Below are 25,893 nucleotides of genomic sequence, written 5' to 3'. Positions count from 1 at the left end.
AAATCACCGTTTTGGAGGGCTGATAAAGGACACTGGTTCAAATGTGCATTTGCTGAAAAAAGAGGAAATTAACAGGTGTTAAAGCAATCTGGATTTGAAGATGCCATGAAAGGGAGGCAAGTCAAACTCCTGACGAATCTACAAAATGTCTGCAAGGCCTGATGGTGGTGGTGGAACAAAAGAAACGCTAAGCAGATTTGTGCCAATGGTTTGCAGTGCTGGCGTATCAAGTGACTAAGCCCTCAGGATTGTCACCTGTTCAAACGCTCTGGCAGCTGCTGTACATCTACAAAGCGGCCTAAATTCTAATCCTACCCAAAAAGCAAACTAATCTTGCATTTCCAACGTGCAGAACAGTCACTATATTAGGATCAATGGTGCAGGGGAGGGGGGGTGGCATTCAAATTAAAAGGATCCTAATGTATCCTAAAGTCAAAAATCTGTTGGATGAAGAATTTTTAATGATTTCAGCTCTCCTTGGCAGGAGAGGCATTTTCAATTCCATGCATTTTAACTCAGAAATAAGGTTCATTTTGTTTAATCAGACTTACAAGTTTGCAGCCTTTGAAATGTTTCTTAATGGCACCATAGACACCCCCCTCCACACACATGCATTCATTCTACTATTCATTCAACAGGTTTTCACTCATCCCAAGAGCTTAAATGTGAGGTAATTTACAAGGGAACTATTACAGCCCACCTTTATCCCCTTTCCTCAAAAGGGAGGAGCATAGAATGGCAAATACATTGATAATCAGGGTTTTTTCTGGGGAAAGAGGTGGCGGAACTCTCACCCGGGGCAACTCCCGGGAGGAGGTGGCGCTTCTGTCACTACATGCGCATGCACGCGCTCACAGGACTGCGTGATGACTTCACTTCCGGGAAGAGACGTCATCACACAGGCCGTGGATGCCCTGGGAGTGCTCCCATGCTCCATGGGGGGCCTGATTCGGTCTGGATCTGGTCAAATTCAGCCTGGATCGGGCCTGGATTGGCCTGGAACAGGCTGCTGTGGCATAGGGGAGCACTTCCCCGCCCGGCAGTGGCCCAATCCAGGCTGTTTGGGGCTCAAATTGGGCCTGAAATGGCTGCTGCCACATGGGAGAGCACTTATCCGCCCAGCAGCGGCCCAATCCTGGCCATTTAGGGCCCAAATTGGGCAAAAACAGGCCCTAAACGGCCTGCATCGGGCCTGAATCAGCCTGGAACAGGCTGCTGCTGCACAGGAGAGTACTCCCCCACCTGGCAGCAGCCCAATCCTGGCCGTTTAGGTCCCAAATTGGCCAAAATGGCCCAAACGCCCAGGATCAGGCACAAATCAGCCTAGAACAGGCTGCTGCCGCATAGGAGAGTACTCCCCCACCTGGCAGAGGCCCAATCCTGGCCATTTGGGGCCTTATCCTGGCTGTTTCGGGCCCGAAACAGCCAGGAGCAGGGGGGGGGGCAGTTTTGAGAACTGTTGGAACACCATTCTGGAGCATTACGGAAGAAAAAAAGCCCTGGATATGGTCAACCTTTGATATTTTATCTTCACAAGAACCCTGTAAGCCAGGTGAGGATGAAAAAGGACCGCCATTTCCCCAAAGCACAGAGGGTGCTCACAGCCCAATCCATCGGTGCCCAGTAAGGTTCGTGGCAGAGCGAGGATATTAACTCAGATCTCCTGCGTCCTATCCTGACACTGCCCCACACGAGCTTTCAACATGTAATAAGCCCTGAAGGGAAAAAGAATGGACTCAGTTTAATAATTGTTGCATACAGTGGCCAGCTGGATACAAACTGTAGGATGTGCACAGATTCTGCCATCCTCCAAGCAGATAGTTGGTGCATTGAATGGCAACTCGTGAAAGAGCACACACCATAGGGTTGCCAGGTCTCTATACACTCTCAGCGGGGGGGGGGGGGGGACACCTGACACTTACCTTGTGCCAGCAGCATTTGTCTTCATGCAGGTGTACTCTGGCACCCATGCAATGACACCCCTCCCAGAAGTGACATCGTCGCACTGGCCCAAATCAACCCCAAATGAAGCGCAGGAATGCTCCCACAGGAAGCGCGATTACATCACTTCCAGGAGTGACAGTATCGTGGCCCCTTTGTACCGCACACGCCACGTGTACTCCTGGGTTGCCTGCCGGTGGCGGCCTACCTCTGGGGGGCTTGTCACCTTCTGCTGATTGCTGGCAAAGAAACACACAGGATTCTTTGAAATAACATTATTTTCATGCACTACGGACTTGCATCAACTTTAACGCAGTTTCCAGCAGGGCTTTTATTCTGGGAAAAGAGGTGGTGGAACTCAGTGGGTTGCCAGCACAGGGGGCAACTCCTGGTGGGAAGTGGTGCCCCTGGTACCACATGTGTGAGCACAAAGTGCACGCACACTCCTAGGACTGCACAATGACATCACTTTGGGTCAGCTGGAACAAGGGGGGATTTTTTCAAAATTTAAATCGCCCTTAGCAAAAATGGTCACATGGCCGGTGGCCCCGCCCCCTAATCTCCAGACAGAGAGGAGTTGAGATTGCCCTCCGTGCCACTTGGCTGGAGATCAGGGGGCGGGGCCACCGGCCATGTGACCATTTTCAAGAGGTGCCGGAACTCTGTTCCACTGCGTTCCAGCTGAAAAAGAAGTTTCCAGACTTTAGACATGTCACACAATTAGTGTGAGAAAGGTTCAAAAACGCTTTTAGTGTTGTGATTCTACCATAAAATAATTCACATATTTCTAACCTGGATTATTAGTATGAATATTTCCCCCCACACTGTCTGCTGTTCTGCCTTTTTGTGCCCCCCATGGTTCTGTACTGCAACCAATCCCCTGATCTCCAGAGGCAGCTGGAAACTGGTAGAGGGGAAGTATGTGTCTTTCATCTGCTTCCTTAAATTGGTTGACATGGAAAAAAGTCCAATTTTTGACATGGAAACGTTAAAATCATCCACTGGAAAATTCTGAAAACATTAGTAGTGATCTGAATTCAGTTTTTTCACTGATTTTTTAAAATGGAACTTTTAATGTGTCTACATCTCCCTTTTAATCTTGAAATGTCTAAGAAAAAACAAAACAAAAAACTTGAGATTGGTGTGTGTGTGTGTGTGTGTGACAGAGCAAGAAGGCTTACTTGTAACGTTGGTTCATGTGTGTTTTAGTAGCAGCAGATCAGAAATGGATCTTAAATATCCCAAAGTCAATAATTTTGGGGACATGAACTGAATTAACTGTGATATACGACCTGCTGGTGCATACGCGCACTGCACGTCAGCCCGGCCCATCTTCCTAAGGCAGCCTGCTCGACCCCCAGGCTCCTTGGCAGCCCCCCCCCCCCTGTCAGCCATGTGCTGCCTGAACATTCATGAGGCTGGCTTATGTCTTTAGTGCTGCCATCCACATGCCTGCCCATTATCACCAGCGCGGCGCGGCCAGAGAGCCCTTGGTGGTGCCAGGCATCGCTGCTTAGCGAGGCTCCTCTGCGCAAGCCCAGCCCAGCCTAGCTCACCTTCGAGGCTGCACCAACAAAGTCTTCCTTTGTCTGCCATAAGCCCAGTACAGCCTTACCTTTGTAGGGCAGACTGAGGTGCGGCACGTCACTCCTGGCCTGCGGCTGGCCGGCGGCTCTTGGGGCGGGCAGCAGCAGCATGGCAATCCAGCCCTGCCCACCCATACTGCCTCCCAGTGGCAGCAGCAGTGGCGACCTACCAACAGTGTGGGGATCAAGTAACGGCGCTCGAGCTCTGCATGGCCCGGTGGGAGCCCCCCGACTCTGAGGCATCCAGATGCCACACCGAGGAGTTCCGCTGGCGGGCACCGCACATGAGGGGCTTGGGGGAGGGAGGGACCTCACTGGAGTATGAGGTACCCCCCCCTTCCAAAACGGCCATTTCCTCCAGGGGAACTGATCTCTGTCTGGAGATCAGAGGGGCAGGGCCACTGGACACGGAGGTGCCGGAACAATGTTCCACCGCATTCCGGCTGAAAAAGCCCTGGTTACAGCGGTCCCTCAGTGGAACAGGCTTCCTTGGGAGATGGTGGGCTTTCTTTGGAGGTTTTTAAGCAGAGGCTGGATGGCCATCTAACAGCAGTGATGATTCTATCACTCAGTATGAATGTATAGAGATCAAGAGAGGGAAGGCATGAAGAGATGAGCCATTGTGGCTAGGCTATTGTGGCCCTTTCTTATACGCCCAGGATAATGCCAATCACCACTTTGGGTTCAGGAAGGAATTTTCCCCCAGGCCAGATTGGCTGGGAACCCTGGAGGGGTTTTTTGCCTTTCTTTGGGCATAGAGTAGGGGTCACTGGGGGAGGTGATGGGGGAGATAGCTGTGAGTTTTTTTAATTGTACAGGGGGTGGACTAGAACTCAGCATGCCTTGGACTCTGAGGGGTTCCGCATGTCTCTCTATTTGTATGTGTAACTCTGTTGATAGTAAGCTGCTTCTCTTTGTCTAAGGTAGGAATGCCTCCTGACTTCAGAGAGAATATTGATTAACATCAATTAAACCTGCTGCTTCCCCTGGCGCCCTCTACTTGTCTGAGGAAGGTAGCTATGCTGTTTCCTAGGGGGCTTTGTGGGTGATGGGTGGTTGCCGCCTGCATGGGACATCCACCAACAGTGTAAGTTTCATGAACCCCCCCCCCCACACACACACTTTCGGACAAAGGAAGCAGCCCAAGCCCTTCGCTTCAAGTGTGTCTGCTCAGCTCCCAGTGAGAGGAAGATACTGGGAGAGGAGGCATGGGGCAGCTCTTCTCCCCACACTTTGCACATTGTTCCAAAGGTCAGCTCTTTGTGCCTCCCGAGTGGATCAGTGTATATAGCGTTATTAGCGTCACTACAGGATGGTGTGATGGAAGCTTTGGGTTGGTAACCTTTCCTCCACCCCCATTTTGGTTCAGCATGAATTTCAAGGGCTACCTGAGCCGTGGTTTAACAACTGTAGAGTAACATCAGTTTAAACCTTCAGCATTTGGCATTCAAAAAAGCCCTCTTTGGTCGCCAGTGTCACTGTTGACTTTTTGTGCGCAACCATTCTTTATGGATCAGCCTTCAGATTTTAGCCAGTCAAATTCAAACTTTTAAACAGCTTCTAAAATTAAAACAAAATGTTAAAAAGGATTGGGGGGAGTATTTAGCAAGTACTTATTCCTTTTCAAAGATCTCAAAGGACATTTCAATTTGCAATATGTTGTCTCTTTGAAACATGCACATCGATTTTTCACTTACATTGTTCTGTGCTATAATTAAGAAAAGCACGAATAATTTCCATCTGGGCTCCCAAACAGAAAGTGTGGGATATCTTCTTACAGCATGGCTATTTTATGTTAAAGTTACCAATTACCTCCAAATGACAGAGATCAGTTCCCCTAGAGGAAATGGCAGCTTTGGAGGCTGGACTCTGTGGTATAACATCCCCTCTGCACTTACTCCCTTCCCCAAGTTTGCCTCCCTTGGCCTGCACCGCCCCCAGTTCTCCAGAACTTCTGAAGCCAGAGCTTGCACCCCCATGTTATGTAGATACGTTATGTAGAGATGGGGTGCACGTCTAAAAGTTTTGTAAATTTCCTAAACTCAGTACTTCCAGTTTTATAAGTTTGCTAAACTTCTACTGACAGAAGGTAAAACCCCATAGTGCTGGGAGATGGTACTTTTTAAATGCGGAAAATCTGTTTAAAGACTTAAATCTAGAGGTAGGCATGATCCAAAAAACGGACCTAAATAAGACACTGTCTGGTCCAGTTTGTGGTTTGCGAACACACAGTTCGTGGGACTCACCTTTTTCACCAATTTTGGTCTGTTTGGGCTGGTCCGTTCGTCCATGGTCCATGTCTGGACATCCTGGCGCTGATCTACCAATTCCCTAGGGAAGGGAGGGGACGTCCGCAGAACTTTGCAGCCCTTAAAAACTTAATAGGCAGCTCTGCCTGCTGAGCACAGACCTCCCATTCTGCTCTATGGAGCAAGGAGCAAGAATGAATTCCCCAGGCAACAGAGAGGTGGACATTCTGCAGCCAATCTTAGCTGTCAAAACCTTGACAGGCCGCTCTGCCTGCCAAGCAGAGAGCTTCCGTTCTGCAAGGGGAGGGGTGTGAATAGTCTGCAGCCAATCTTAGCCCTCAAAACCTTGATAGGCAGCTCTACCCACAAATCAGAGAGCTCCCATTCTGCTCTATGGAGCAAGGAACAAGAATGAATTCCCTAGGCAGCAGAGGAGTGGACATTCTGCAGCCAATCTTAGCCCTCAAAACCTTGACAAGCAGCTCTGCTTGCCAATCAGAAAGCTCCCATTCTTCTCTATGGGAAAAAGGAGCATGAATGAATTCTTTAGGCCATGTCTGGGAAGGTGTCTGTGTGGTGAGTGAGGGGGCTCTCCCCCCACCCTTTTCTGTTTGATTTCGCCTCATTGCAACTTTTTGGTGCTGCTAGCCAATGCAAGTCAACTGGCATTTGTGATTCCAGTATCTACCCGAAGTTTCCTGGGGGCAGCCGCTTTGGGGGTCTGTACCTTAAACGACTGAAATGCAATCTTGACCAAACTTGGAGGGTGGCTGGAGGAGAGGCTGCTGAAGTTTCTCTGCAAGTTTGTGCTCTCTGGGTGTGAAGGGGGCGGAGCCAGGGCTGCTGGAAATGACGGGCCACAGACTGACAAACCGGCCCGCCAACCAGGCTGGTCTGTGAAAAGTTCATGGTCCGTGAAAATTGATGGACCACAGGACGGCAGTCTGTGGGGTTTTCCCAGTCCATGCCCATCTCTACTTAAAGCTTGTTTTATAGCCTCCATCATGTTAGATACGTCCTTGGGAAATTAATCGTAAAGGGCTGTTTCTCCACTTGTGAATGTTCTGCAGTTCAATTATTCAAGACAAGTACTGGTAATGGTACCAGATACATTTTTTTCACCAGATGTAGTAAATTCTTAAGGCCCAAGCTGTCTCTGTCTTCATTCTTAGGCTCTCTTCATGACACTGTGTGGCAAAGATTAGACATAATGCCATAACATTATGGCTCTACCTGACTGAACCCAATGCCCAGGTGTGCTCTTGTACCACCCACATTAAAAAACGGAGGGAGAAACTGCCTCTGTAACACTCGTGGAGAGGGTGCTGCTCCGTCAGTAGCACACAAAAGATTTTGTATACAGAATGTTTGTATATCCCCCCCCTTCTCATTTACCCAAGATGTCTGCCTGAAACCTTCAAGAGCTGCTGCCAGTCAGGGCTTTATATCCAGAACCTTCCGACACTGTGACTGGCCTGCCCTCGTGGGCATGCATGCTGTGATAAATTCCCAAAGTGCCCACAGACTCAACAAGGTGGGTGACGCCTGCCCTAACCCATTACTGTTCAGCTCTCATTTTAACAGGAGTCATTATAGTTTGCATTAGATAAGCAAGCTGTAATTCCATTTTACAAAAAGAAAAAGGAGGCGAAGTAGGTCGCTTACTCACGCTTGCAGCTAATAAAATTGCAGGGTCCTGGGGGAGGGGGGGGGGACTTGGGAGGGAAACAAGCCAGGAAGATCTGTATTTAATTGTATGTTTCAACGTGGCTTACATAAAGCAGCATCTAACACTGACATCCTTTCCCCCCAAACTAAAAGAAGCTTGAAACAAAGACATTATCTGCATGAGTAATTCAGGCCTAGTTTAGGGTGAGTAAAGCCGAAAGTAACTTTTCCCACATGGGAAGAAAAAGTTGGGGAAAGGAATTGCGGCAAGAACTGTTTGATTTTGCTTGCGAGTTGTAAGTGTACAAAGAAAAGGATTTGTTCACTCCATCTACCACCTTTTTTCATGATCAAACTCAGCACAGTCACTCTGGAGCTCTGTATCCTTATTTAAAGGGACATAACTCCTCAGAGTGAACTCTATGATCACTGGACAGCCAACCAGCCAGGGTTCTTTTAAAAGTATAACGTTGTTACAGTTAGAAGATCCACGAATAATAACTGAAGATCTGCTAAAAAGTGGTGTCAGCCGTTTCCCACTTTTCTACAAAAGGGAAAACCTTTTAGTATCAGACTAGGGTCTTTCAGGTTGACTGAGCGAGTCAAGAAAGATTCCATCTGGGCAGCAAGGGCCATTTTCACACTGCTTACCGGCCACGGAACACCGCGCTGAGCTCCCGGAACGCCACTGTCTTCCTGACGCGATTTCGCGCGAGAACTGCTGTAAGCAGTGTAAAAATGGCCCTTGTCACACCAATCCTTCTTGCAGTTCCTGTGGGCACTGCTGCATTTCTTGGTACAATCCTGCCTTCCTCTCACCACACTGGAGCAAGATGTACTTCCGAAGAACCCAAGAGGCATGGTCTTTATGTCTGCCTGGAGCACACGTTCCAAAATATCTGGCTCCATCTTAGGAGAACGCTTGGTCTGGAACCTCCCATCATTTTCCTGACTGCCCCTCCCTGTGCCCAGTGGTGGCCATTTTGCAGCGGCATCCACCACCTCTTTCCAAAGTTCCAAGGGTACCCACAGCTTCCACAAGGTTGGGGTTTTCTGGTCCACTGTCCGTGGACCATGCCTGCTGGTTCTGATTTATCCAAGACAAGGACCAAAGGAAAATTTCTTGCGTCATGCCTCAGTTCTACCCTGTCCCCACACCCAACTTTAAAAAGTATGAGGATAACCTTGTCCTGTTCATTTATGGAATTTTTGCAAGAAGCCCATAAATACAGGTGGGCCAGACGCCATTTCTTAATCCAGCTTTCAGAATTAGCCGCCATTTTTGTGGGTAACAAATGAAAACTCTACCCCAGTAATGATGAAAGGAACATCTTTCAAGCGTGTGTTGGGTAACGAGAAAATATTTATGTATCTTGTCAGGGGGAAACCATGACTCTTCCTCATTCAAATGCAGAAGGAGCTATGTTGCATTCTCACCACACATGCCCAGTTAGTTGCTAGAAACAGCTCTGGCTGCATGCTTCCCATAAATTAATCCAAGAGAAGAGAGCATAACAAACCCTTTCAATATTATACATCTTAGAGCCAAGCTACAAGTGACGCCTGACACGGGTTGGACACTTGTCAGCTTCCCTCAAGTTTTGATGGGAAATGTAGGCATCCTGGTCTTGCAGCTGTAATGGAGAGCGAAGCTGCAAGACCAGGATGCCTACATTTCCCAACAAAACTTGAGGGAAGCTGACAAGTGTCCAACCTGTGTCAGGCGTCACTTGTAGCTTGGCTCTCAGTCCTGAAAAGAAATTAGTAATATGCCTTTGCAGACTCGCCTTCATCCATATAAACAATAATGGAACCCCCACAATTAGTTTGAAAAGCCTGTTTTAAATTAATTTTTCTCTCGATCTGACTGTTACACTACCAAAAATCAACACCAGATTTTATTCTTTTAACTGGAGAAACTGGCGACAACATCAAATTGCATCACAACGGACATATTTTTATTAACAAAGTAGAACCAGCTAATAAATGATTTCAGAAAAAGCTGTATTGTGAATTATTCCTGGAGAAGATTTTGTCCTTTTTTTTTGGTGGCAATTCTAGCGGAATTAAAATGAGCTAATTATTAATATTCAAGTTTACAGTTTCAATCGAATGCTTTAATTTGCCTTTTTATAAACACACTAATTAGCCATGTCTTGCGCTGCCTTCAACCTGTGGTTCATTTTTCACCCTGTAACTTCCTTTTGGTGCATCGATAAGAAATCCTAAGCATGCTTATACCCTTCTCAGCTCACTGAAGTCAGTGGGCACAGAAAGGCGTAACTCCGCTCCGGACTGCAGAGCTGATGTCTTTTAAGCTTTCAGATAACCTGCTATTATTTTAGCAGCAGCAAGACAGCCTAAAGAGGAGTTTACCGCAACTTCACAGTGCAATCCTACGCAGAGCTGCTGCTGCTGCTGAAGCCCGTCAACTCTTGATAGGATTGCAACGTCAGTCTGGGTACCTTGTATTTATTTGTTGACTTAGTGCCTGAAAATAGGTCTCCAAAAAATCCAAAAAACAACGCCCCCCCCCCCTCCCCGAGATGCAGTTTAAAAAGCCAGCGCACACAAAAAGAGACAGTGACCGCATGGTGGTGAATGGGGGAGTGGGAAGCAGTGGCATAAAATGTCCCCCGTCTGCTTGCTCCAACTTCTGGCCCTTCAAGTTTCTGCAGCCGCTGTGAGAGAACAGCCCCACCCCAATGTGTGTTGCCAAGCAACCAGGGCTAGGTAGCACCAGATGTTTTCGTGCTTGGAGAGGGGGGAGGCTTTCCTTCATGCAGGCTCTTCCTGGCAGCAGCAATGGGCAATGAACACAGGAGCGCGAGGAGAAAGGATAGGCAATGTCCCCTCCCAGTCTTTAGATGGAGAATGCCGCTGGAATAAATAAAAAAAACCCAAACGACCTAATTTTGATCTTCAACTACATACGACAGACCAAACAGAAGACATGCTGTCTCCACTGCAGCTTGCAAACCATTACATTTAGCAGCGAAAGAATCCAGAACGAGGTTATCAGCAGAGGTTATAGAAGACTCACTAACACAGCTTTGGGGAGGAAACGGGCGAGAAGGACGGTGAAGCGCCCTCCAGCTGAGGTCTTGATCGCTGCCACAAAGGCCACACCCACACTTCAAAGCAAAATCTGACCAGGTAGAGTTGTAAGGAACATCTGGTGGAACGGACCAAAAGTGACCCCAAGTTGTATCCGTGAGGATTTCGCCGCCGTCATGCTCTAGACAGCGCGCGAGAGTCTCTAGTGAGTGGCAGAAACAGTCCGCTACCAACTGGAACTCTGTCTGAGAGCAACCTAAATTTTCCAGGGTGCTACTTGGCATTTTATGACTCTAAAAGAGAAAGAAGAAATATATTAAAACCATCACAGACCTTATAAATCATGATTAAAGATGCAAAAACAAACCTCTAAAATCCAGAAAACAGACTGCAGCGTTTATAATAAAGACAAATTGATACTTTTATTAATTTTATTTTTTTATGCAATTTGAATCATCCTTACTTGGAAATAAATTTCATTTAAAGCTCTGCATTCAGGGGTTTTATATTGCTTTTTAAAAAATTATACTTTACTGAATTTTATTGCTGAAGAAGCTAATCAGACGCACTAAGGAAAATTTGAGGAAGACAAAAAGAGGCAAATCTTTTACGGGTCTGTAAAATTTCAATTTGGAGCATGGTAAATACAGATGTTTATAATCATTTATATGCTGTATATTAAAGAATAAAAGTAAAGCAGAAAAAATGAAGACAAAATATGTTGTGGATATTGTGCTCTAAGAACTGAAGAAGAAAAACCCTGCTGGACTGGATCAGAGGCCCATCTAGTCCAGCGCTCTGTTCACACACTGGCCAACCAGCGGGATGGTTATAACAGCATCCTCCTGCCCGGCTCGCAAGCAAATTAGATAAAGAGGCACACCACCTCTGGTACTGGCGGGAGTAGATATCCATCATGACTAAATGCCACTGATAGCCCCGTCCTCCATGAATTTGTCCACTCCCCTTTTAAAGCCTTCCAAGTCAGCAGCCATCACCACATCCTGTGGCAGTGAGTTCCATAAGTTAACTATGCACTGTGTGAAGAATCTCCCAGCCCTCAGCTTCAGAGGATGACCCTGGTTTATGAGGAGAAAAGCTTCTCCGTGGCCACTCTGTCCACACTATACATAATTTTATAGAATTCTATCATGTCTCCGTTATTCCCCTTTTTTCTAAGCTAAACAGCCCTAAGCGTTTAAGCGTTCCCCATCAGGCAGTTGTTCCAGCCCCCTGATCATTCTGGTTGCTCTTTTCTGTACCTTTTCAAGCTCTACAATGTCCTTTTTCAGGTGTGGTGACCAGAACTGTACCCAGTATTCCACGTGTGGTCTCACCACAGATTTGTGTAAATCCAGGGCTTTTTTTTCTGGGGAAAGAGGTGGTGGAACTCAGTGGGTTGCCAGCACAGGGGGCAACTCTTGGTGGGAGGTGGTGCCGCTGGTACCACATGTGCGCATGCAAAGGGCACGCATGCTCCCAGGGCCAATGACGTCACTTTGGGTCAGCTGGAACAAGGGGGGAGTTTTTAAAACTTTAAATCACCCTCGGTGAAAATGGTCACATGGCTGGTGGCCCCGCCCCCTGATCTCCAGACAGAAGGGAGTTTAGATTGCCCTCCGTGCTGCACTGTTGCACGGAGGGCAATCTCAACTCCCCTCTGTCTGGAGATCAGGGGGGCGGGGCCACCAGCCATGTGACCATTTTCAAGAGGTTCCAGAACTCCGTTCCATCGCGTTCCAGCTGAAAAAAAGCCCTGTGTAAATCTATGGTATGCCAGATTTCATGGCAGCACGATAGCCTTGCCCAACACACCACACTGACTCTCTGGGTTTGTAGAGAGATGCCGTATAACCCTCCTCCTATGGATCGTTTTTCAACTCAAACTCACCTTTCCCCAAGGCATTTTCTCACCTACACAGCTTAAAACAAAGGGAAGATGCAGGTAGCCTAAGGGGAGGAAGATTTTGAGGTTAAAGGATTATGCGTCTCTCTCTCTGTGTGCATACTCCTACTCCAATGCAACTCCCAGCCTGTCTGGTGCTTTGGAATTTTTTTAGAAGAAATAATCACAGAAATCTGTAACATAAAATACTGTCCTGAAACAGGAGTAAGGAAAGGACGATTAAGGCTTCCAACTCCAGCCAGAGGAACAGCTGTGCCTTGTCCACCCACCAGGAAGAACACCATGGCAAGGGTGGGGTGGGGGGCAGCCAGCTCTCGCCAGTTGAAGGAGAACAGAAAGGAAAGCACAACCAGCCTCAGCCACAGGGTTGGAGCCAAACTACCATAAGAGGTACAAATGCGGATCTCTGCCACAATCTCCTTTTCCTAGCAGTCCCTTCTAGCTGTTAGAAAATAGACAGCGGGAGAATTAACAGCCACGCTGGTCAGGGGGCTGCAGTGGAGGGAAGGGGGCACGGCTCTCCCCTCTTAGGTCAGCAGATTTCACCCGCTTTCCCCTCCCCACTGCAGCTCCTGACCCCTGGACCCTCGTTTTGGGGAGTCCGAAGGGACTGGTGGTGGCATATAGCAAATATCTGCACCTTCAACTGGGACAAGTCCAGGGGCCGCAAGGTGGATCTTTCACTGCCATCTAAGTGAGGGTGCCAAGTGAGGGACAGCCCGCCTGGCCCTTCCGTGCAGAAAGTCCAAGTGACCAACTGATCCCCCCCCGCCCCGCCCCGCGCCCTCTGCCTTTCCCCTCCATTCTCTTCCCGTGCATGTCTTGCTTTTTCAGGTCTTAGGCCCAAAGGCTGTCTCTTTATTCACGCAAGCCACTTTGGGGGACACCTGCTGGAAAAGCAAGATACCCAGTTAATAAAAAGAGGCTGCTGGAGCCTCGGCAAGGCTTTCAGAGTCTCTTCGTACCTTGTGCCGGATGTACGAGGACAGGTGAGTTTCTGTGCAGCCACCGCCTAACAAGACCCAGGGATCCTTGACCGTTAACTGCAAAACGTGTTCGGCCGCTTGACAAACAAGCTAGAAATGAAACAAAAGACTTTTCTTTTTAGTAAAAAGCAAGGGAAGGCGGCCTATGTTTCAATTCTAGAAAAAGAAATACTGGGGGAGGGGGGGGGGGCGGCCTCTGTTTTTTTAAAGACGACAAGTTTTCCTGCCCACACCAGTAATCTATCATAACTGTATCCCACCAGAACTCACTGCATATGGATTAGTCCATGTTATCCTCAGAAAAATCTCAGAGGCCTTTCAGGCTGTAAAGCAGTGACTACGTTATGCCGACTCCACGGCTGAGCAAGGGATGTGAGCTCCACGTCCAACTACCAGCTGCTACACCACGATAAGAATAAGAAGAATTTAACACGTTCAATAGGTGTCTCCCACCCATTTTCACAATAATGCCTTCCTACGTTAATAATTAAGGCACGTTGCTCATACACTGCAGTCCTTTCAAGTCAAACAGAACGAATTACTATAAGCTTCGACTGGCCCAGCACATCTGGGAGCTGGTGAGGTGGGCCAGGTTTGTTGCTTATGTGTAAAGCGGGAGGCGTGTCGAGGTCCAGGCTGATGAAGAGAGCTGGCCTCCTCTCTCCTTGTACTTTACTTCACTGCAGGCAATTTTTTCCATGTGAGGGAAAAGTGCCTGAGGCAACTGGAAGAAAAAAAATGGAGGAGGAGGTGTCCTGGTCCCCTCACCTAACACGTGCCTTTTGAGGGAGACCCCCTCCTCAAAAAATGAATAAGGCAGACATATGTCTAAATGTGGCCAATGCCCCTGTCACCTCATGTTTGGCCCTCAGGCAGGGATTCACTGAGGTAACCCTTGACCCAAATACCTCACAGAATTGCTCTTGGCTGAAGTGCCGCCATGATCTCTTCAGAACAACAGATTCCAAATGGAAGTAAAACCATCAGAAGCACGTAACACAGAGAACCCCGAATACTCAACAACGCCAAATGAAGAACTTGACAGCTCTGCCCTGGAGTCTGCCCCAAAGGATGTGCCTGCTTCTGCTGCAAGCGAGCTACTTTTGAAATTTGTCCACGTGGTCAGGATGGAATAACGTCAGTGAACATAAACGATGTGGTACAATGGCTAAACTGCTATTTTGCTGTATTTACTTCAGGGTACATCAATGCATGCTGTAGTTAGCCAGCTTCCTGACACTCTAATTTACAATACCCTTCCTACCTTCTGCCTGGATAACAACAACAACAACAACAACAACATTCAATTTATATACCTTCCCTCAGGCCAACTTAATGCCCACTCAGAGCGGTTTACAAAGTATGCCATTATTATCCCCACAACAAAACACCTGTGAGGTAGGTGGGACTGAGAGAGCTCCTAGAAGCTGTGACTAGCACAAGGTTACCCAGCTGGCTTCAAGTGGAGGAGTGGGGAATCAAACCCAGCTCTTAACCACTACACCAAACTGGCTCTCCTTCCTTTTTCCACTCCTCATATCTAACGAAGACAACTCTGACTCTCAAAACCTCATACCTCAGAAATCAAGTCTGGACCCGAATCTTGCTACTGGACCCGAATCTTGCTCTTCTGCTACAGACCTACATAGCTCCCTACTGAATATTTATATGAGTTGCTCTCATGCTTACATTTTTAATATGTATTCTCTACTGTCGTGTCTGCACCCATCCATGTCATTTATGTGTCTCTGCTCCAATACATTGATCTCATGCATCGCTCATGTGATTGTGCTGTACTGTAGTCACATAATCAAGTATCAGTGTGAACCTGCTTGATGAAAATGAAAGTACTTTACTCCCCGAATAAGCAACTGTTATCTCAGAAAGTAACTCTTCACTGGGCAAAGAGGGAGTTTTGATTCCTTGTGATCTGCCTTTCTCTCTCCAGACTAAGCTATTATGTTCTCATGGAACTTTTTAGGATTTTCGCGCCTAAATGCTAACTGCTCAAGGGGAGGGGGAAATAGTGCTCCTTATATCAATAGTGCATATGCTTGTATACTCATTCCTGCCAACCTTTCCCATCTATGGATGTACCCATGAACTTAATGGATCTCTGAATAAAGACCTTTTCAACCAATGCACTGGAGTGCTTGCTGTGAGGGGTTTGGGGATCTATCTGCCATGGACTGCCGTCCCCTGAAATGACATCTACTTTCTCTCACAAAGTATATGTTGCCGCCAATGCACAGAGATTCTTCTTACCTTCAGTTCATCCCATGCAGTTTCATTCCTGCTACAAAGCATCAAACTGCAGACTGCTGGGTCATCAGGAATTAGATGCAAGAACCGCTTGGAAGCAAAGTATTCAATCTGCAGATCCTTCAGATTTCCGTAGCAAGCACGGGACAGACACTGGAGAGAAGGAATGGGCTGGGATCCTGTCCAATTAGGAAAAATAATCATATTCATCATTCCCTTAAGGCCTAACTTGTTCACATCCATGGCAGCAAAGGAGGTGGGTGGGTGGGTGCGTAGCCAGGCCTGCCCCGGAACACCCTCAAGAGTCAAGTCTGAGCTACACATCTGGCAGAATGAGATGGCAGAGTGTTGAGGGGGTAAATTTACAACAGATCTCCAGTTCCCCTGGAGGAAATGGGAGCTTTGGAGGATGGCCTCGAAGCTGTCTCCTTTCCCCAAGCTCTGCCCTCTTCAGGTACCAACCTCAGATCTCCAGGAATTTCTCATACCAGAGTTGGCAACACTAGGTAGAAAGGACTGTGTTACTAGAGCCTGCAGCTAAGGGGTTACATTTTTCAGCGTTCGTCTGCATTAATAATTCTCTGTAAGCAGGAACCCAGCCGCATCACATGAAAGGGCTAGGGCAGAGCGTATCTCCATGGTATGTTAATATGGTATGTTGGTATCGTACTGGCAGGAAGCCGTACAACGTGATTCTCCCTATCTATGTTCTCAAGTGGTACATCACATTTTACCACTTCAAGATTCTCCCACCGCATTCCTCTGCCTGTCAGACCAGGCCTGTGAGAATGTGGAGGAGAAGTCAATCAACACCTGCTCACTGCAGTAACTAAATGGTGAGTGTGCGCTACTGGGCTCAAGCAACAGGCGAGCATTTCTAGGGCCAAGCTAGAAGAGATTAATTACACTTGAATGGCAAGTGAACAGACTCGCGTGTATTCCTCCCTGTTCGCTTGCACTCCACTCGATCACGTGATCGAGTGGAGTGCAAGTGGAGTGCAAGTGAACAGGGAGGAATACATGTGATCACTATGTGATCCAGTGGAGTGCAAGTGGAGTGCAAGTGAACAGGGAGGAATACACATGAGTCTGTTCACTTGCCATTCAAGTGTAACTCGTCACTTCTAGCTTGGCCCTACGTACTGATCGAGTGGAGTGCAAGTGGAGTGCAAGTGAACAGGGAGGAATACACATGAGTCTGTTCACTTGCCATTCAAGTGTCATTCGTCACTTCTAGCTTGGCCCTCAGTGGGATTGCTGGAGGAACTTGGCTGGGGGTGCTCTTGAATGCCATGCCCCCCCCCCAGTCTGATCCTGCAGGGTTCTTCTTATGTCCTTACTTCAGTTTAAACCAGAGATATTCACTCAAAGGCTCAGGAGCCACATGTGGCTCTTTGGAACGTTATTCTGCCGTGCGGCATCCATTCCATGCTCCGGGAACACGAGCAAGGGCGTTGTGTTTAGGCAGATGGTTTCCACCTTGAAACAGCTGCTGCCACAGGGACTCAAGGACACGTACGAGCCTCCCTGAGCTGCAGGCCTCATGCCAAGGATGGAGGTGAAGGGTCCAGCCTCTCTAACAACCCCCATCCTTCTCCATAATGGGAGGAGAGCAAGCTGGATGCAGAGAGGAGAAAGTGCCGCAACCACCCAGGGAAAGAGCATGTTGGCTTCACTCCCCTTTCTCTGCGGCCAGCTTGGCTTCCCCCAGGAGCCTTCTTCCTCATTCTGGTCAGACCACCCGAAGGCAGAGAGGGGAGCCCTTCCTCTCATCCCGTCTCATCTCACGCACAACGGTTGGCAAAGGTGGGTCAGTAGTGGGGAGAGGCAACACTCCAAGCTCAGAAGTAATCTGGTAATTTTAAAAGGTCATATATATCTAATATTCCGTTATGTCTTATATGAATGTGTATGTATCTTTAGTGGGGAGGCACAAAGAGCACACAGCAGTCACATATCCATTTGGGTTGGTAATTGCAAATTTAGCTTTCCGTGATTTGCAGAGTGGGTACTGCTGTTTTGAACAATTCAGAATGAGGTCTGTGTTACAAGTCAACTGTCCTCAGAAGTACACAGTCAACAGCAGAGATTCCAAATTAAACAGAAAACCAAAGGGCCCATGTTACTCTCATACTTTGGTTCTCTGCTCATTCTGCATCCAAACATCAAAGCTGCCTCTTATTGGTAGTAGCCAGGGCAGAAATCGTGGGCATCAACCCCTCCAACTCCCCCCACCCCAGGAACTATGAATCCCATCAGGATTTTTATTTTAGTTTTGAGGAACTGTGTAGCAACAAAAAGCGTTTTGGTACTCTCCTCATCGTGTCTGCCTCTATAAAGAACTGCTGCTCTTGGATTTTGCCTCAGGCTATAAATATTTCTGCCAGCTGTAGACCTAAGAGGGGGAAAATGATCAAGGAACTGGTAACGATTCCTCCTGCCATGCAGATGTAGTTCGCAGGGTGTTTTTAAAGTGAGCCTGGCTGGAATGAGTGGAGGTGAACAGGGCAACAAGACAGGTTCTCGGGACTTTTTCCGGACTGACTGGCTCTGAGGCTGTTTTAAAATTATGGTACAGGATTGGAGTCAGTAAGTTGCCACATGCAGAACTGGTTTAGTTTATGTACACAGTAAACCATGTGACTGGAATGGAGGCTGTGCATAAAGCACTGCTATTGGGCATTCAGAGGACATTCCACAAAATATGCAAAGCTGATGGTGTGGTTAATATTACAAAATGCCCAGCCTCCAAAATCGGGCGGGGCAGGGGGAGAGAGGCAGAAAATCAAACAAGTTATTTCACACATTGTCCAGCCAGCATGCAGGTTTTCCACTTGTAAGAAAATGCACATTCGTTGACCAACGACTTGCCAGAGATTATACATACTGACTGGTCAGTGCAATCTTCCTAATAGGTGCTCTTTTTAACATCTGTGGTCAGTGGCCATTTTTATGTGCATTGTCCATTGAGCCCATGTGGTCAATGCATGCTGAATTGAAAATGTGCATAAAAGCCAGCCATCCAGGAAAATGTGCATAAAAGCCAGCCATTCATATGTTCTATATTGCACAACTCCAGGATCTAACAGAACTCCGCAGATGTCCTGCCAACAGAAAGGATTCGAGTAACGCTGCTCTTCTTTGAGAAACGTCTCATGAGGCTGTCAGGGGTGAAAGCATCCATTACCTGTCATTTCCTTCAGGGGCTCCATCATCACCACTCCAACTCTTTCTATAACAACAACCTGGTTCGCTTTCAAATATTGTTTCAAGGCTGGGTGGACGACCTTCTGGCAAATCACAAGGCCCACACCATCCTTGACCATCCGCTGGCCTAAACCAAGCAACTGATCCAAGACGGCTGCTTCTAGGGAAACTCCGTGGTGGACGACAACAGCTCCTTCTCCAGGGTTACAGAAGTCTCCGGACAGAGACACAGAGAAAAGGGCCATTTTGATTGGGCTCGAAGCCGTTCTTTTGGCAGGAAGCATTCTTGTCAGGTCGAATTCCGGTGTTTCAATTAGGAGCCCAGCATAGACCCGAGAATCCATAACGCTCTTATCTTTCATAGGTACATAGAGACATTTTCCTAACCTAACACTAGTTCCAACATTCTGAGGAACTGTAAGCAAAAAAGCCTTCAGTATCAATATACTGACATGATCAGCTTCCTTCCTGCTGAGCATGCAAGTCCGTTTGCTGGTTAATACGCTACGGACCAAATCAAGAAGAATCTTAGAACTGTTGAAGTCCACCGGTATTCTACAACCACACGCTTCAGAAGTCAGGTAGTCCGTGCAACTGCTCAAAAGGTGCTGGCTAATTTTTACACACATGCAAGAAGCAACCTTTAAGTCCTGAAATCTTTCAAGGAGGCTGCAGCACAAAATGGCTGTAAACAAACCACCGTCACTGAAGCGCGAGATGTGATTCTGTACGGAGGCAGTCAGCAGCTTTAACAGGGGGTGCGTAACGGAAAGGCCGTTCAGCAAGGCTGAAGACTGCGACGTTGTCTGGACGTAGCCGCCCGTACCGTTGTGAAGCTGCTTCAGCCTCCCTGTAGGTCCATAGCAGGACTTTACTATTTTACTGAACGCAGACAGAGCACGGCTAACCGTCTCTTGACTTAAGGGTTCACTGGTACATAAGGATGGTTTTTTAACGTCAACCCGAGACATCTTCCCAAGTAAGGTCGCAGTCCGGCATTAGTTGTATTCCATTTCTAAAAACCACATTTAATGAATTAAAGATGAAAAGTGCACACAATGCTCTTTTGCAGTCAATGACAAACACACTGACAGAGTGCTCATTATTGGATGTTTAACAAGTTACTAAGAGAGTGGAAATGTGATGTGGCGGATAATGCTTCATTTGTCAAGATCCTTTTGTTTAATTCCCATGTCTGATTTCACAGAACTTTTGGCGGCCCGTTGTAGAAGATAGGTACCGGCATGGATGCCAACAAATGCCGCTCCAGCCACAAGCAGCCAGTTCTTCCTAACCCAGCTGATTCTCTTCATCTCTTTGTTCATGGAGATTTAACATCAGCCACAGTGAGCACACCTGCAATGGAAAAAAGATGCCATAAAGCTGGCAACGCGGCTGTTCATTGGATAAGACTATGCCAATAAAGACAGCCGGCACGGTACAGCATGTGTGCAAACGCAACGTGGAAACATTCAAGCAGTTTCTACACTTCTTCCCACCCACCCCAAACCCATACACATTATGCAAGTATAATGGCTTTTTCATGTTATCATTTCATTTTAAATAAAAAAGAAAGTCTTTAGAGCTCAATGTGTTAAAGAAGGAACAGGCAGATAAGGTTCTGCCCTCCAAACTGTTTTTTTAATTATTTCTTGACCATCCTGCCCTTTCCGGTTTACAGATACCGCACTTCAACAGATGTTCTATGAATGGCACCTCAGGAAGCCATTCAAAGTTCTAGGGGAGGCTGAGGAACCACAGTTTTATCACCCAAAATAAAGCAAAGAACGAACCACAATTTCCTACCACAGCACCTGGGCATAGGATTACAACATGGATGTCAAATGGTTTTCAGCCCAGGAGCTTGGTGCATTGCTGCTTAGCAAGGAGCTGCTATAGAATTACCAGGCTGTTTTTTGGGGGTTTTTTTGGGCTGCCCTTTTGGAAGGTCCAACTGCAAATACACATACATAAGGATCAGAGGCACCATGGCGCAACAGGACAGGGAGACAGGGTCGCTCTGGGTGGAAAGGATTTCTCCAAGGCTTGCTCCTAACTATGATAAAACTTTCAGTGCTCAGCTTGGGTTCCCAGCCTTAGCTCTCTGGGCCTACTGACACAAGTGAGGTTATAATTCCACCCTCTTTCCAAACATGTGATTTCATGCTCTCAATTCAAAGACCTTCAACCTTTCCAGACCCAGGACCCACTAACATATAGGGACACACCACAAACTGCCGAGCATTTCTATAAAGCCAAGCAACCAGGCACTGGTACTGTATTTATGTTCTGAAGCATGAACGTATGAGAATCAATGTGCCTCAGGCATTGGCTCCCCAGCTTTTGAAAGCAGAGGGACACTGAATATACTTTGCAGGACTCACTTGCAAAGAAACTCCATAATAAATTTCTCCCCTCTCCAACTGTGTGGTATAGTGGTTAGAGTGTCAGACTAGGAACTGTGAGACCAAGGTTCAAATCCTCCGCTCCGCTATGGGAAGCTTGCTGCGTGACCTTGGGCCAGCCTCTCTCAACCCTTTGAACTAATTTATAGGAGCAGGCTTGGGACTCTTCTTTCTTGAGTTCTATGCAAGACAGGCAATAGGGCTCCAATCCCACTACAATCCCAAGGGGGTTTTGTTGGAAGGATAGAATGGAGGAGAAAACAACGATGTAAGCTGCTTTGGGTCCCCACTAGAGAGAAAGGCAAGGTGTAAAAGAAGTAAGAAACGAAATACAGCCATCTCACATCAATTAACACCGAACAAGTCTATACTTTGTTTTCCTTGTTTCATGTCTATAAACGTACGGGACTACTGGACACCAGGCTGTATTTCATGACCCTTTTGCAGAGGCAAACCCAAATTTGCCATCAAACTCCGCAGATCCTTCTCCCTTGTTCTGCCGCTCGATCTGCTGACCCACCTGCAAGAGTTGCAGCCCGTGGTTTGAGAGCCACGGCTCTTAGGGATTTATATCGTTATGCTTAATCCGCTCAGTCTATTTAGCTTCGAAAAGCAAGGCAGGAGGGTTAGTGTGGGATTGTAGCCCTACTGCCTGTCTTGCATAGAACTCAAGAAAGAAAAGTTCCAAGCCTGCTCCTATAAATTAGCTCAAAGGGTTGGAAGAATTTCATTTTGGGTGGTGGAGAGTGCCCTCAAGTCAGAGTTGACTTCTGGCGACCCCTGGTGGGGTTTTCTTAGCAAGAGATTAACCAAGATGCTTTATCAGTGCCTGCCTCTGCAACCCCGGTCTTCATTGGAGGTCTCCCATCCAATTACTAACCAAGGCTGACCCTGCTTAGCTTCTGAGATCTGAGGAGATCAGGCTCACCTGGGCTATCCAGGCCAGGGCCATTTTGGGTGGAGGGGAATTTTTTTCGATAACTCACTTTTTTTTTTAGAGCTTTACAAAATAGATATTTTAAAAGTCTTTAGTAATAATGACAGATGGTTACAGATGGGAAAGCTAAAAAAAATGTTATTTGTGAAATGTAGAGAAAAAACGCACACCAAGAACAAAGCTGTGTATTCTGCAGGATGGCTACATTTACAGCTCTCACAAAGGTAATAATAACAACATTCGATTTATACAAACTGGGGTTGCCCCACGAGACATTTGTTACTGACGCATGTCAATCCACTTTTGCCAGATGTATGAAAATACAAGTTGAAAGGGGATCATTTTGGGGGCCGGAGGGGGAGCTACATTCCCAAGTGAGTTGTATGCCAAGTTGATTCTGGTTTTGGCTGCACAAAGAACGTACCTTTCCGTTATTCCACAGCCGTGAATAGCTACTTCCCCTTGGCTTGCTTCTCCTGGTCCAGCACGTATGTCACAATGCCAGGTTCTGGGACAAGCTCATTTCTCTTTGGTTGAAAAACAGGACTGGACTTGATGTTATACCAACCCCAGTGTACCAGTGCAAGGCCAGTTCCCATAACAATCAGAACTCTGTAGTTGCTCCAAATGGTTTTAAGACCCATAACGTTCTGGCAACCCACCTATGTAAAGACAGTGGAGAGTTTTAAATGTGTTCTGCTGGATACTACTGAAGCCGCCCCCCCCCCCCCCCACGAGAGCAGGATTCAGCCTGACCTGGATGTCTGCATTTGTACAGCTTGACCCTACCCATAAGTCCTTGAGAAGTGACTCCCATCCACTGAAGCTGGACTTGCAGCCAAGTACATTCCTGACTTGCAGTGCGCCAAAGAACTGAGAGTGTGGAATTCGGCTTCTCACAACTGAACAACAATCAACAACCTCAGCGGAAGTCTTTTTTTTGGAAAGTGAGACAAAAATGCCATAAAGGATTCAACAGATCAGATTCAATTTTTTGTCATCTGCGAAGTCCTCCCTCCCAGGACCTCCTGCGTCCGGGGTTCGAGCTATTACTAGGTAGCTCTGACTCCAAAGGCCGGACCAGGAATTGCGACTAGCCAATGGCACAACAAGAACACGTGAATACAAGAAGCTGCCCTGAAATGTGTCAGACTATTGGACTGTCAAGGTCAGCTGTGTATCCTCTGGTCAGGTCAAGGTCTTTGACATTACCTGACCCCTTTAACTGCGACAACAGGGACTCAACCGGGGGCCTTCTGCATGCAAATCAGATGCTGTTGCCCTCTGTTATGACCGCTGCCCCAAAACAATCACTTACAGCAACACCCAGTTCAGTCTCGGAGGGTAATCATGCAAAATGCTAGGTTACTTGTCAAAAAATGCACTCTTAGTACCCATTCCCTTGGAAAACCAATGCGTGCAACACAGTATGTGCTCCCCACTGCGCATGCAAGTGGGGAGTTAAACACACTGGATGAGAAAGAAACCAGGCCTGATTTTTTAAAGAAGCCACTGTTAAGAGACAGTGGGGCTTAGAAAGATGTCACTCTGCTCGGGCACGACGACGTGTGACCAGCCAGCCATGTTATGCTGCAGCCACCAGGCAAACATGACAAACATGGGCAGGCTTTAACAGTTCTGTGTACTCGAGTAAAGCACTGAAGCCTGTTCATCTTTGCAACGCCGCTTAAGACGCCTTGTGTAGGGGCTGAGACACCTTGGAGGGTGGGGTGGGGGTGCCCAGGTGGTCCAAGCCCACAAAGACACGCCCGGGCAGGGGGCCCCAGGAGCCTCAATGGGCCCGCCAGCAGGGAGGCTGGCTGGATGCTCCGCGCTGCAGTTACAGATGCCACAGCACACTATATCACATAATGATAAATATAAATGACTATGATGCTCGAGATCCAGAGGAGTTAGCCATGTTAGTCTGTAGTTGCAACACAGTAAAGAGTCCAGTAGCACCTTTAAGACTAACCAACTTTACTGCAGCATAAGCTTTCGAGAGAGACAACTCTCTTCGTCAGATGCAACCAACTTTATTGCAGCATAACCTTTTGAGAACCACAGCTCTGTCAGATGCAACCAACTTTATTCCAGCATCAGCTTTCGAGAGCCACAGCTCTCTTCGTTAGATGTAACCAACTTTATTCCAGCATCAGCTTTCGAGAGCCACAGCTCTCTTTGTTAGATATAACCAACTTTATTCCAGCATCAGCTTTCGAGAGCCACAGCTCTCTTCGTTAGATGTAACCAACTTTATTCCAGCACCAGCTTTCGAGAGCCACAGCTCTCTTTGTCAGATGCATCTGACAAAGACAGCTGTGGTTCTTGAAAGCTGACGATGCATCTGATGAAGAGAGCTGTGGTTCTCAAAACCTGACGATGCAGCTGACGAAGGGAGCTGTGGTTCTCGAAAGCTGACGATGCATGCGACGAAGAGAGCAGTGGCTCTCGAAAGCTTATACCGCAATAAAGTTGGTTAGTCTTAAAGGCGCTACTGGACTCTTTACTAGGACGTTCGAATAAGGCCTCCCGCTCCACCCGGCCCGGCCCTGCTGCCTCCCGCCCGCCCTTGGCTACCTGCGCGTCTTTGAGCCGGCAAAGAACCCAGCCGAGGTCAGTCCTCCAACCTGTGAAGCGCCGCAGAGCGACCCGGAAGCGAGGCCGGAAATGGAGACTACGATTCCCAGCATGCCTCGCGAGGAGGGGCGCGAGGCATGCTGGGGATGTCGTGTCTGCGCCTGCTCAGAGGGCAGAGGTCTCGCTGGGAGGCTTCTTGAGCGCGGCTGGCTTGAACTGCCGGTCGAGGCCTGCCAACGCCAGGGCGGGAGGGTCCGGGAGATCGGAGGTGGATTACTGCGTTAGCTCATTGCCGTCTGTACAACAGCCAGACAGTGCAGGCGAAGGAGGCCCACAGGCTGCAGCTGCAGACGATTAGACATTATTGCAGGGTTGTTGTGGCACGTTCCACCTCTTGAATTATCTTGGGATCTACCTGGGTTGCCAGCCTCCAGGTAGTGGCTGGAGTTCCCCCGGAATTACTACTGGTCTCCAGGCCACAGAGATCAGTTCACCTGGAGAAAATGGCTACTTTTGGGGGTGGACTCTATGGAATTATGACATGCCAAGGTTCTTTCTCCAAACCCCACTTTCTCTAGGTTTCATCCTCCAGATCTCCAGGAATTTCCCAACTTGGAGCTGGCAACCCTAGGATCTACACATATCCTCATAGATCTTTTTTTTTACTGTACCCCCCCCCTCCCAAGCCTACATCAAATCACATATCACAGCCCGGTTCTGACAGAACTGCAAAAAACTCAGACCCCGCTCTTCTTCATGTCTCCCTAGAGATGCCACGAGGAACGGGGTCTCTCTGTTTCTTAGCCCTTTCCTTGGACGTCCTTGTGTGATTTCAGAGTGAATTTTGAGGGGAGTCCGTGGCTGCTGGGAGTGCTGGCCGCTTTGGGGCAGGGAGCCCGTAGGCGGCTTGGGCAGAATTTGGGGCTCCGTGTGTTGCTGCAACGGAGATGCCAGAGACAGACAGTTGACAATGCATCTTTACTGCTATGGATACAGGTGCAGGTCGAGAGCATGTGGGGTAGTTAAGCGACTCCCCACTCCTTCCTTTTCCACCTCTGATGTCCACCCCCAACTATGACTGAACACAGTCTCTAAGGCCTGCCCAGTAG

The 25,893-nt window shown here is 47.8% G+C and overlaps 3 protein-coding genes across 5 annotated transcripts; all 3 read right to left on the bottom strand.

Annotated features, from left to right (window-relative positions):
- Positions 1-9,269: 9,269 nt before the first annotated feature.
- MKKS (MKKS centrosomal shuttling protein) lies at positions 9,270-19,839 on the bottom strand. Of its 3 annotated transcripts, none has more exons than XM_054996266.1 (4): positions 18,843-19,839; positions 15,659-15,834; positions 13,373-13,483; positions 9,270-10,794 (listed from the first exon to the last, which is right to left on the bottom strand). In XM_054996266.1, exons 1-4 carry the CDS (start codon positions 19,831-19,833, stop codon positions 10,354-10,356), a joined length of 1,719 nt encoding a protein of 572 aa, XP_054852241.1. In that variant the 5' UTR covers positions 19,834-19,839; the 3' UTR covers positions 9,270-10,353. The 3 variants fall into 3 exon arrangements, with proteins under 3 accessions (XP_054852241.1, XP_054852249.1, XP_054852258.1); XM_054996283.1 differs by lacking the exon at positions 9,270-10,794 and adding an exon at positions 12,418-12,451; XM_054996274.1 differs by lacking the exon at positions 13,373-13,483.
- Positions 19,840-19,857: 18 nt separating this feature from the next.
- On the bottom strand, positions 19,858-20,187 carry LOC129341224 (uncharacterized). The gene has a single exon (XM_054996311.1). It carries the CDS (start codon positions 20,185-20,187, stop codon positions 20,023-20,025), a length of 165 nt encoding a protein of 54 aa, XP_054852286.1. The 3' UTR covers positions 19,858-20,022.
- A 2,469-nt stretch (positions 20,188-22,656) lies between these two features.
- Positions 22,657-24,861, bottom strand: LOC129341220 (uncharacterized). Its single transcript, XM_054996296.1, has 2 exons — positions 24,785-24,861; positions 22,657-22,866 (listed from the first exon to the last, which is right to left on the bottom strand). The coding sequence occupies exon 2, from the start codon at positions 22,846-22,848 to the stop codon at positions 22,657-22,659; it is 192 nt and encodes a 63-aa protein (XP_054852271.1). The 5' UTR covers positions 22,849-22,866; positions 24,785-24,861.
- Positions 24,862-25,893: the final 1,032 nt, after the last annotated feature.

The sequence above is a fragment of the Eublepharis macularius genome, chromosome 1 (genome assembly GCF_028583425.1).
Source record: "Eublepharis macularius isolate TG4126 chromosome 1, MPM_Emac_v1.0, whole genome shotgun sequence".
NCBI lineage: Eukaryota > Metazoa > Chordata > Lepidosauria > Squamata > Eublepharidae > Eublepharis > Eublepharis macularius.
This window is presented reverse-complemented; position numbering and strand designations above follow the sequence as displayed.